The sequence below is a fragment of the Cryptomeria japonica genome, chromosome 6, assembly GCF_030272615.1.
Source record: "Cryptomeria japonica chromosome 6, Sugi_1.0, whole genome shotgun sequence".
Lineage (NCBI taxonomy): Eukaryota > Viridiplantae > Streptophyta > Pinopsida > Cupressales > Cupressaceae > Cryptomeria > Cryptomeria japonica.
The window spans coordinates 652,128,556-652,141,208 of NC_081410.1; the positions used below are offsets into that span (position 1 = coordinate 652,128,556).

The window sequence follows — 12,653 nt, forward strand, 5'->3', positions numbered from 1 at the left end:
CAATGCTAGTTGAACTCAATCCATTTCCCATTTATCCAGTAGTTTCTAACAAAGCCTCCATACCTACTTTTGAACCAGTCTTTCCATTCCTTAAAGATAGGAATTTCCTCCAGCAGTTTATCCATAAGCCATTTGTCCTCCCAAAATCTAATAATTCTCCCATTGCCCAATTTCCACATTCTTCCAGCTGCTGCCCAATCTTTTTCAAATAGCAGAACCTTCAACCAAAAAAAAATTTCCATAAATTCTTCCTCAGAAGGTTGCATGTAAAGATATTTCTTTTTCTAGATTAAATTCCATTCTCTTTCCTCCCCTTTCATTCTCTAGATTTGTTTAGCTAACAAAGCATTATTCATAACAGTAATATTTCTCAATCCCAAGCCCCCATACTTCTTAGGAGTACAAATATTATTCCATGCAATAAGGGGGATTCTATTTTTATCTTCCACTCCCGACCATAAGAATTTTTTTTGAATTCTTTCAATTGCCTTCGCAAACTTTATGGGGATTTTAAACAGACTGAGGGCATAAATAGGCAAATTTTGAAGAGTAGCTTTAAGCAACATCACCTTACCCACTTGGCTAAGGAGGGCTCCTTTCCACCCAGCCAACTTGGTATTGAATCTATCAACCAGCCTCATCCAAAAATTCTCCGAAGGCTTCAAACATAGAGGGAGACCCAAATAGGTTGAAGGGAACTCAACAATTTTGCAACCAAGGATTCTTTCAATCCTTCTTTGTCTATCCTCAGGGGTATTGATAAAGAACAAAGAACTCTTATCCCAATTTATTTTTTGACCCGATGCAGTTTCATAGGAATCCATAACACTCTTCATGTTGCTTGCTTCCCTAATGGTAGCTTCTCCCATTGTGATCGAATCATCAACAAATTGTTCATGAGTATAGGTTATATTGGAAGATGAAGGTTTAAGGCCTTTGAGTTTACCTTCTTCCACATTTCTCATAATAAATCTACCCAAACTTTTAGCTAAAATAGTAAAGAAGATTGGAGAGATGGGATCCCCCTGTCTTAGGCCTCTAGAACTTTTAAAGAAACTGGAAAGGGATCCATTAATAATAACTACAGAGGTAGAAGTATTGGTCAACCGAGAACAAAGCTTAATCACCTTATCCCCAACCCAAAAGATTTCATAATTCTAAAAAGGAATTGCCAATTCACTCTATCATAAGCCTTAGACATATCCAGCTTAAGAAAAAAGCCTTGTTTTTTTGCAGCAGTTAAAGAATGAATATTCTCATGAACAGAAATAATAGAATCTAGAATCTATCTTCCAGGGACAAAACCATTCTGCTGACCCAAAATAATGCAGGGAAGGATATCCAACATTCTAGAAGTAAGAACCTCGGATATAATCTTGTAAACCGAATTACAAAGGCTGATAGGTCTAAACTTATTAAGAGAATCAGCTCCAGAGATCTTAGCAATAAGAACAATAAAGGTAGCATTGAGTTCTTTTAAAAGCCTCCTCAAACCAAAGAATTCTTTAACTCCATTATAGATATCAGTCTCCACAATATGCCAAAAGTTCTGGAAAAAAAAAACATTGGGAATCCATCCGGACCAGGAGATTTATCTCCATGAAAAGAAAACACTGCCTTTTTATTTCCTGATTTGAAGGGATCTGAGATAGATTTTTGTTATCATCCTCCTTTAAAATAGGAGGGATAACTTGAACAAGAAGGTCTTGATTGCTAATATCTAGCGCATCCACCCCTCCCAACAAATTGCTAAAAAAATCCATAGCTTCCTTTCTTATTTCATTTTCATCCAATAAAATCCCCCTATTGCAAGATAATCTGGAAATTCTATTAGCCGCCCTATGCTTAAGAGAAGTCAAGTGGAAAAACCTGGTGTTTTTGTCACCTTCCTTCAAATACAACGCTCTTGATCTTTGTCTCCAAAAGGTTTCTTCATTAGAGATAATTTCATGGTATTTAGACAACAACCCATTTTCAACCTTTCTCAAATCATCAGAAAGCCCTTCCTCTTGGATTTTCTCTCGAACATCTTTTAAATTGGTCTTAATTTGATCTTTACTTTTAAAGATATCTCCAAAAGTCTCTTTGTTCCATATCTTGACTTTAGCTTTTAAAATGTTAAGCTTTTTAGCAACTCTAAATAAGGTTGTTCCCTCAATCTCCGAGTTCTGCCATTCAGCAACACAGACTTCCAACGTCGAGTGGGATAACCAAGATTTTTCAAACCTAAAAGGAAAATTTTGCTTGGCAGACTTTGAGTTGGCAGTGAAAGAAATAGGGTAATGATCATATCCAATCTTAATGATTGACGCCAAAGAACAATTATATTTAGATAGCCAATCAGGAGAGATAAGGGATCTATCAAGCCTTACTTGAATGAGATCATATCCAGTTCTCCTATTGGTCCAGGTGTAATTAATCCCTTGAAGATCCACATCCATCAAAGCTTGATCATTAATAAAATCCATAAGATCTTGTCTACCCTCCATTTGCAAAGGGAGGCCCCCCATCTTTTCATCCTCTTTTAAAGGAGTATTGAAATCTCCCATGATCATCCAGCTTTTGTCAACAAAAATTAATCTGTCTTCAGCCAGAATCCTCCAAAACTTAGTTCTTCTAGCTTTAGAATTGGGAGCATAGACGTTAGTGATAACCCAAACATAGTTATCCTTAATATGCTCAAGCAAGACTGAGGTCCTATTGATCCCTGAAGCAATTTCCTTGCCTATAATAGTATTATGGTTCCAAAAGATAGCAGTTCCACCTGAGGCACCCTCCGAACTAGTTCCTATAACCACATTACTTTTAAAAATTCTAATTCTTTCCACTTTATCCTTGCACATCTTAGTTTCCTAAATAAGAATAACATCCGGCTTATGATCTCTAACAATAGTACGCAACACATCCTGCTTATGAGGGGCATTCAACCCTCTTATGTTCCATGAGATTATCTTCATACTTTAACTGGGGATAATGCTGACTCAATGGAGCTCTGTGTTCCATCAGCATGATTCTTCTAACTTTCCTATTCCCTCTGATTCTTTAGGGAAGGTCTCCCCTGCTTTTTGCTATGACTTCCAACATCTGCTCCTTTCTTATTCTTACTTCTAGTCGAGATAACTACATTAGGTCCTCCATTATTTGACTTGCCTTCTTTAGTACCGAGACTCCTGAGATTTCCCTCAAGAACCGCCATTTCCAAACTTTTAGGAGGAGTCTTGCATTGAGAGTTTGGGATCATAATTCCATTCTGCTTCGGACTTCCATTTGTTAATAACAACAAAGGCTCAGTATTCAAAATATTACAGTCCTGCGCTTCATTAAAGTCTTCCTCATTTTCTTTATTATTAGATGAAGCTGAAGCATCATCATATGAACTCTCATCATCTTTACCCTGGATGATAGGACCAACCTTTTGATCCACAAATTCGCATTTTTGGATCTTTTCTTCTTTCCCATACTCTTCCTCATTGTTACTTTCTTTATTCTTGGAAGAACATTCACAAACTGATTTTTCGATGTTACTATTCACACCCTTACTTTCCTCATTTTCCATCTCAATGACTTCCTTCTCAGGGACAACCTCTAAAGGTATATCATCATTCTTCCCTTTCGTTTGTCATTTCTACTTCATTTTACTATCATTTTTACTCAACTTACTCTTCTTAAGCGGGCAGGATTTCGCCCAGTGACCCGACTTTTTACAATGAAAACAAACAAACGGAAGAGATTCATATTCAATAACTTGAGTCAATTTCCCTCATTTAGACAAGATCTCGACAGATTGAGGCATGTCTATCATTTGATTAACATTCACACAAATACAAGCAAAAACCAACCTTGATTTAGCTGTTGTCATCGGATCGATTGAAAGAAGTTCACCAAATGATCTCGCAATCCCTTTAAAGACTTCCTCATTCAAAAATTCCAATGGAAGGCCAAGGAGATGCGTCCACACAAGCGCCGATACAAAAAAGGATTCATCCAGTGGGAGGTTCGGAGCCCATTTATGTAAAGCCAAATTTGACTTGTCGAACATCCATGGCCCTTCACAAAGTGCTTTCTTCATATCTTCTTCATTATTAAAGGCAAAGGAAAAAAAAACCCTAGGCAAAGCCGCCACATCCACTTGACCTTTAAGAACCCATTTCCTCCTTATGAAATTCCTTACAACATCAATGTTAGGTCTAAAACCAGCAAACCTTCCCACCAAGGTCATAGCTAAGCCAGACAAAGTGAAATCAACCAACTTATCCGGAACAAAAATAGCAAAAACCCCTGTCGTCGGATCAGATATATTTTTAACTTCCGGAAGACCAAATTTCACCAGAGGCCTGACTCCAAAAAGAGCAAACCATTTCTTTTCTTTACCTCTATCATGTGGGTCCCTAGTTTTGGAATCTTCTTTCTCTTCCACCGATTTGACTGTCGTCTTGTCCCCCTCAGTACTCTGAGAAGTCTGGGGACCAGCATGATTACCAGCTCCACCCGCAGGATGACTGCCATCCCCAACATTTCCGCCATCCCCAGATTTGAAATTTGAAATTCCTGCTCGCCACTTCGCTTGCCTCTCCGTCATCCCCAAGATTTTATTCCTCGTAGACCAAAGTTAACACCATTATCAAATATTTTATTTTATCATTTGTTTTTCATCCTTAATGCACTTAGAATTTGAAAGCAATTATCTTTATCTATCATTTTCTTTTTGGTTGTCCATGGAGGTGAAAAGACTAAAACAAAGGTTTGACTAAAACAAAACCCTAACAACCCCCAACAATTTTGATTGAAGTGATTTTGATATTCGAGCTGGACATTATAATAAATTCTAAAGCACCTAATGAAGGATGACAACACAACACACTGGCACCCCTGGACAATCAAGTTCCTTTACATCTTTACTTTAGTTTCCAATCGACATTAGATTTAAACATTCTTTATAGTTCCTAAAAAAAATATTTTTGTCATCCTTTCAAGGATCTATGGTTTAACAACAATTGATGATCTCAATTTAAATTATCCTATATTTATGTTTTGAAAACCTCTTATTTCTATAAGTAAATATTGAGGATGTAATTTATTTGTAACATAAGAATGTGTTTATGAAAAGTAGTTAGTCCTTTTCTAAGCAATTCTTCTTACAATATACATGATCCTTATGGTTCTCAAAGTTTCCCTCATCACCAATGTTGTAGTTGTGCTCCCCCACCACACTGGCAATGTTCCACCTCACAATGCAATCATGGTCATTATGATTGGCCCTATGGGGCTAATCTTATTCAGAATGAAGAAAAAAGAAAAGCATGGTACCATTATGAATCAAGAGTCCATTTTGTGTAGCCAAGATCCCCTAAATGGTTGGAGTCCATGCCTTGCAAGGATTTCCCTCCTCATGTAGCTCTATTAGTTTAATGTAGTGACAATTTTTTTTTATTTTATTTTTTTTGGGGGGTGGGGAGGGGGTTGCTTCTTGATTCTAACCTTAACTTTCAAATATGATTTCATTCATGTTAGCAATGCATGTATCGTATTGGTGACAGTGATTAATAAGAAGTTTTCCTTGCTTTCTTGTGGATGTAGCCTTTAATAATGAACCCCATAAATCATTGTGTTTGTGTGTTTGTCTTAATATTTTAGTTTTTGTTGTTTTGTATTATTTAATTATTATTTTCTCTGCCTGTTTTCAATTAACAATTCCACCCATATTTTATATAAACGATATATTATATTTTTGTTATTTAATATAGATAAAACTATTCATCATTTTTTTAATTACCCGTTACAAGAATATTTATAAACATATTAACAAATTAATTATTTAATCTAAAGGTCTCTATATTTTATTTGTTTTAACAACATTCATCTGACATTAAATAAAAACAAAAAAATATTCATGCAATTCTGAATTTTAAACTATTAATTACTTTACCAATTATAAATGAAACCATCCATTAAGCTAGCCTTAAAAAAAGCTTCTAGACACCGAGAATAACCACAAGAGAGGGTCACGCAAGGCATGATACTAAAACATGGCATCCGCCTAGACGTAATGTAATAACCCACCATAAACCACGACTCACAAGTTTTATGAGTTCCACCCAAATTATTCATTTAAAAAAAGCCCCCCCCAAATAAACTCCCGGTTTTTAGGGTTTACAGTGGATATGAACAAACCCTGTCCTGAGATGGGATTGAAGAAGAGAATTGGAGATGTGAAAGTGATTAATATCCCGCGAAATACTAACGAACTGTCAATGCACCATTACAACCTTTGGGTAGTTATTTGAAGATTCTGTTTCCTGAACACAGAAAGTTATTACTATCCTCGATAGCTACTATTGAGTTGAGATTTGAAATGTGGGTTCTTTCAATAATATGTTTGAAGAAGATCAGATAACAAAAGTTGCAGAAAACTGTACCAACATAAATAAAAAATTACGAAATCAGCTAACCAAAACATGGAGACTGCAGACAGAAAAGTTCCCGGTGTGGGGTTTAGTGTTTAGATAATGCTTAGTTGAATTTTCTTTTTGTTCCTAGTGTTGATTGAATTTTCTTTTTGTTCTTAGTGTTGAACATAATGCTTAGTTGAATTTTCTTTTGATTCTTAGTGTCAAACATACCCTTGCCCAAAACTGCGGATTGAAATGTGAATGAGATAAACACATATCTTCACAAGAAATGCATTGGATGTGACTGTGACTGCCATTACAGTCTATCTACTCTGACCTTTGCGGAGATGACTTATCCTTCCTTCTATAGAATGCCCACCCAGTGTCTATATAAGGAAAATGTCATGCCGATGACTTCTCTTGGAACAATCAACTAGATAGAGCTAAGTAGGATGTATTTGTTATACGGAACAAACAGGTACAAGCGCAGAATCATAATAATAATGGCACACAGTAAAGACAGCAGTGAATTAGATTGAGCTGAGAAGGAGGCATTTGTTATAGATAACAAATAAGCACAGAATCATAATTATCATGGCGCACACTAAAGCCCTATAGTACAGCAAAATCGAAAACATAATTTAATGCTATTAGATTTCCACAATCTATGTCAATATTGTAAGCAAACACTAAAGCCCTATAGTACAGCAAAATCGAAAACATAATTTAATGCTATTAGATTTCCACAATCTATGTCAATATTGTATGCAAATTTTTTGGATTTAATTGTGTGCAAGATTTTTTATCATCCAAGTTGTATATCACACTTCATGATCCATCATTGGATGAATGAGAGTTCAAGAAGATGTAAGATCATCCATCATCGGATGAATGAGAGTTGAAGAAGATGTAAGATCATAACAAAGAAGGACAAGGCCTAGGATAATAATGTGCACCTGACCGCAAGAATCACAGAAGATTTGAACTAGAACTACGTCATTCCACCATTAACATGAACCCACAAAATAAGAGAAAGGCACACAGAAGACGAAATGCAAGAGCCATAAGTTTATTCCAAGTAGCATGAGAATACTTCTTTTGTCAATCCTGAGTTAATTACACTGTTCCACATCCCCTTGGCTGTGTTATCTCAACTCGTATATATATTACAAAATGTTGGAATGATCTATAGAGTGTCAAACTCAATGCAAAACTGGAAACAGCAACGAGCTAGATTTAGGCATGAAGTGTTGTTTCACATCATAAATATGTGCAAGCAGAGGCTAATTATCATGGCAAGAACGCAAGGAGTCGTCCCCTTGGATAGAACAGCAAATGAAGTCCTACAGCACAGAACAATAACAAGAATAATTGCAAACAGAAACAAGGACAAAACAGAAATAAGTACCTGCTGCCTTTTCTAACTGCTTAAACCGAATATTTTTTTTATGAAAATCGTTTCAAAAATGAATTTCAATTGTTATTTGACAGACACCATCTTGATGTCCAATGCTTTGACTTTATTAGCAATTTAGATAAAGGGGATCAAGCCTAAATGACTACCTCAGATTTTCAGATACGGTGGTAGTCAATCCAAAACCCAATGGATATAAGGGATCATAGTGCTTGTCTCCCACATTCATGGGTAACTGATCAACATTCTTAAACCATGTCCTTGACAGCTTTCCTTGAAAAGCATAATCACCAAAAATTGCATCAGTCACACCTTGACCCTCAGTGCCGGGAAGCCATGCTGCAACAAAGGCATCCATCACTGGAACGAATGGCTCCACTACAAGTGGTCTTCCAGATATCAAGATTACAAGGCATTTCAAGGAAGCACAGACATTGTTGACAGTATTGCCTCCATCTAAGGGAATTGTCAAATTCAAACTATCTCCAAAAGTTTCTGCATATGGTTGTTCACCGACAACCACAATGGCATATGAAAAATCTTTTCCTTTGACATAGTTTGCATCCGGACTTTGCTCATAAACAACCTCGGTAGAGGGACTAACAGCAGATTTGATTGCTTCGAGAATTGTGGTTCCTGCAAACCGTTGGGGGATTATGAAATTTAGCACAATTGCTGATAAATTTCTAATCTATAAAATGATAAAGCATTCTCTAACTGAGAGCCTCACCTATAGTTGTGTTACCACTTAACCCTTGCCACTGAATTGTCCATCCACCACACTGATAACCAAGATTGTCAGCATGAGTCCCTGCAACAAGAATCTTGGGAGCCTTCTTATCCAAAGGAAGCAAAGGGTGACTCCCTGCTTTCCCATTTTTCAACAGTACCAATGACTTCCTGACAGCTTCTCTTGCCAAATCCCTGTGCTCCTGATATATCAAGAGCATATGTTAGAATACATCAAAACAAGATAATGCCAGGAGCAAGCATCAAACTTCTTCCATCATGCAGATGAATGTTATGGGTTATTGCAATTAACAAGGGGCTGATAAATTTGCAACTTACAGATCTTCAAAGTTTTTACTCGTACTTTCTATTCCTAATATACTAAATCAGAAGTTCTGTTTGAAAAATGGTATAAATGCTATTGAAAAACAGAAGCAAACACAAAATGCAATGGTTTCAAAGGTAAGTGAAATGCTGAAAGCTATTGTTACAAAAAAATCACAATAATTAAAGGCATGCACTAAACCCATTTATCATTCAGAGATTGGTAACGAACTAAAATTCATATCCGTATTACCTTGCTAATGAATTAAAATTTATATCCATATGGCATATTCCCTTGCTATTGAAGTTCTGTTTAAAAAATGGTATATTCCCTTGCTATTGAAGTTCTGTTTAAAAAATGGTATATATGCTATTGAAAAACAATACAGAGTGAAAAACAGAAGCAGACACGAGATGCACGTGAGCTGTAGCAATAAGATGCAATGGTTTTGAAGGCAGGTCAAGTGTTGAAGGCTGTTGATACAAAGAATCCCAATAATTTATGACATGCATTAAATCCATTTAACCCATTCAGAGACTGCAAATGAATTAAAATTTGAATCCATATTACCTTGCTACCTAGTTGGTTGGCTAGGGTCAAGTCAGCCATAGGATGCTCAAACAGGCCCATGATAAATTTTACCCTCAAAATTCTCCGCACTGCATCATTTATTCTATTCATGGAGATGAAACCTCCCTTAACTTGGTAAGTGAGATCATTAATGAAGTCTGTAAAATTGAAGGGAACCATTACCTGCCAAACAGATTTGTAAAAGGAAAAATCAGGTGTATGCGGATGCCTCAAAAAAATTATAATAAATGTCCACCATAAATTAACCTTTACTTATATCCAATGTGTCACTACAAGGGTACTCTGCAATATGTTTTCTAGCAGTAGTAATCCAACAGTTTGACTAAGAGAGAGAAGAGTCTTTTTAATCACAAAGCAAGAGAAAATTGCAGTACCATGTCAATTCCTGCACCTACACCTTCTAAGACAGAAAGAGAATAATTAGCACCGGCCGGGGTAGTTATTCTGTCAATTCCTTGCCAATCTGAAATAACAAAGCCCTGCAACCCAAAGAATGGCAACACTAAAATGCATGACTCTTAAATTTTGTATATAGTGCTGTCAAAAATGCATTGATGGAAATGATAACAAATAAAACCATGATTCATCATGCATATCTCAATAAGTAATACTCAAAGAGCGATAATGAACGTTAGAAACCAAGTACCTTGAAACGAAGTTGCTTCTTTAAAACATGAGAAACAAGGAAGCGGTTAGCATGCATTTTCTCTCCATTCCAGCTGGAATATGAAACCATGATGGTCGAGACCCCTTTGACAATTGCATCAAAATAGGGAACCATGTGGATACCAACTAAACCCTTGTAACTGATTACAGTGTTGTTTTCATTGATACCATTGGTTGTACCCCCATCTCCCACAAAGTGTTTGGCACAAGCTGCAACATTTGACCTGATAGGCATTCATTCCACAACTGAGAGTTAAATCTAAAAGTAACTGGAACCCCAAGTCTGCAACATAAATGATTAACTAGACAGCTTTACATGATGAAAATCCCATTATCTGGTGGGAATTCAATTTAACTGTCCTGCCAAAAGAACTCAAAAATCTTTGAAAACCCTACTAAGAATGTAATAGAACTCCAAGTCCATTGAACTAGACCAAAATCAAGTTAGAACTGGGAGAAGCTTACAACAATGATTGGAAACCCACAACGACTGATTAGTCTGAGAACTCAAGGTCCATTGGACTAAAATTTAAATACAAAATCAATATAAGATGGATAGTCTAGAAACCTTATTTTCTTCCTACATAAATAAGGAATCCTACGTAAGCGTGTAACATAACTGACTATACTGATTTATAATGAGATAACTACAAATCCCTTGAGCTAGATAAAATTAAATCTAGAACAGGTAGAGAAGCTTAGAGCCTACTCCCAAAAAATGTAATAAAAGTGATTAAACTGACAACCCTACCGAACAAAAATTAAAATTAAAATTAGAATAGGGTGAGCAGCTTTCAGTTTACAGTTTTGCTACAGAAATGGAAAGATCTATTATGATTACGACACGAAGATTGCAACAATTAATTTCATAACTCCAAATCCATTGAACTAAAAGAAAATATCTTTGAAGTTTGCAATAACAGAAGAAGCTTGAAGCTCACTGTACAGCTACAGAGGTGCAAATAATATTGGGATCCCAGATTTGCTGTCAGAACTCATTAAACTAAATCGAAAAAAATAGCTATAATGAGGATCGAAGCTTACTGTCCTGCTACAAAGGGAACGCCCTTGGTAGCATTAGCAGGAGGTGTGCCCTGCAGACCAAAGATGATTTCTGTCATGCCTTTCACAATGGCTGGATCCTCGCTGTAGCTCTCATAGCAGCGCCCCCATCTAGGATCTCTGCAGACCTGTTTGCAAAAGCACCTCATAAGTAACTAAACAGAACGTCCTTAAACATACACAAGTTCGAGTACTGAAGAATCTTACAGCAACGCAAGGAGCAAACGTATAAGGAATGCCGGTGGCTCGAACTTCTAGGGCTGTAGCAGCACCGATTCTTTTCACCAGATTAGGATCCCTGCATAAATCCATAACGAAATGTAAGCAAAAATGAGAAAGTTTCAATGCTTTTACATCGGGTAGACAAACCCCTGTTCTAATACAGTGGTTTCTACAGCTTTACTCGCCTGGTTGCTCCGAGGCCAACATTGTGGGGAAATATAGTAGCCCCATAGACATTGTTATGGCCATGGACAGCATCGATGCCATATATCATTGGGATCTGCAACCTAGTTGACATGGCACCCTTCTGAAGCTCGTTTACCATATTAACCCACGCTGCGGCACTTGCCTTAGGTGCAGGCACACTTCCTCCACCACTAAGTACACTCCCTGTCTCGCAACAAAAACACAAAAAAACAAGAGATTTTCAAAAACTTCTGCAACAAAACAGAAAATATAATAAAAACTCTTATGGGTAGTAACAAAATCTACATTTCATCAATACCAATGTAGTATTGTTTCATGACATCTGCAGAAGCGACCTCTCTTTCAATCTGGGTCATCTGTCCGATCTTCTCTTCTAGAGTCATTCGCCTCAGCAAGTCGTCCACCCGAGCATTTACAGGCTGAGCTGGATCTTTGTACAGAACAGTCTCTGCCTCCACCCATGCAAATGCCAAGCATAGCAACGGCATTATCTGTAACTGCTGCTTCATTTTGCTATCCATGGAATTTGATCTTCTGCACACTGTGAAACAGATGCAGAAGCAAAACCTTTATAGTGCGTTCAGCACCAAAAAATTATAAATAAAAGCGGAATCCCACGTTGCTTATAAAGTTCCAACGATTACATCTATACGAAGCAACCGGAAGTTTTAAAAGAGGGGGAAACGCAAGCGCAGAAATAGTGGGTCGTGTAAGAGACTGTACCCACCTGAACCGGTGAGGTACTAACCGTGTGAATTGATTCCAAACTGTTTGGAACCAATCCACAGCATGAATAGTATATTAATGGAAAACAGAATCTTTTAGACTGTATTAATGTAATAATAAAGGTTTTGACCATTGTTCTGCATTACATGTGTAAACAGTCTATTAACTTTAAAAAGTCCTTTTATTCAATGGTATTCACGTTCACGGGTATAATTTATTTGCAAAAATGTCTGTAAGCGGGTATAATTTATGAATTTTCTCCGTACTAAGCTCCTCTGATTTGGTTAGAAGCGTCGGATTACGTGGTATTTCAAGTGCAGTC

General features: G+C 36.8%; 1 protein-coding gene across 1 annotated transcript; it reads right to left on the reverse strand.

Moving 5' to 3' along the window:
• Nucleotides 1–7,432: 7,432 nt before the first annotated feature.
• On the reverse strand, nt 7,433–12,252 carry LOC131033165 (uncharacterized). Its single transcript, XM_057964304.2, has 10 exons — nt 11,904–12,252; nt 11,584–11,788; nt 11,384–11,474; nt 11,159–11,304; nt 10,095–10,338; nt 9,823–9,927; nt 9,428–9,610; nt 8,534–8,735; nt 7,953–8,439; nt 7,433–7,732 (listed from the first exon to the last, which is right to left on the reverse strand). The coding sequence occupies exons 1-10, from the start codon at nt 12,124–12,126 to the stop codon at nt 7,645–7,647; spliced, it is 1,974 nt and encodes a 657-aa protein (XP_057820287.1). The 5' UTR covers nt 12,127–12,252; the 3' UTR covers nt 7,433–7,644.
• Between the last annotated feature and the right edge of the window lie 401 nt (nt 12,253–12,653).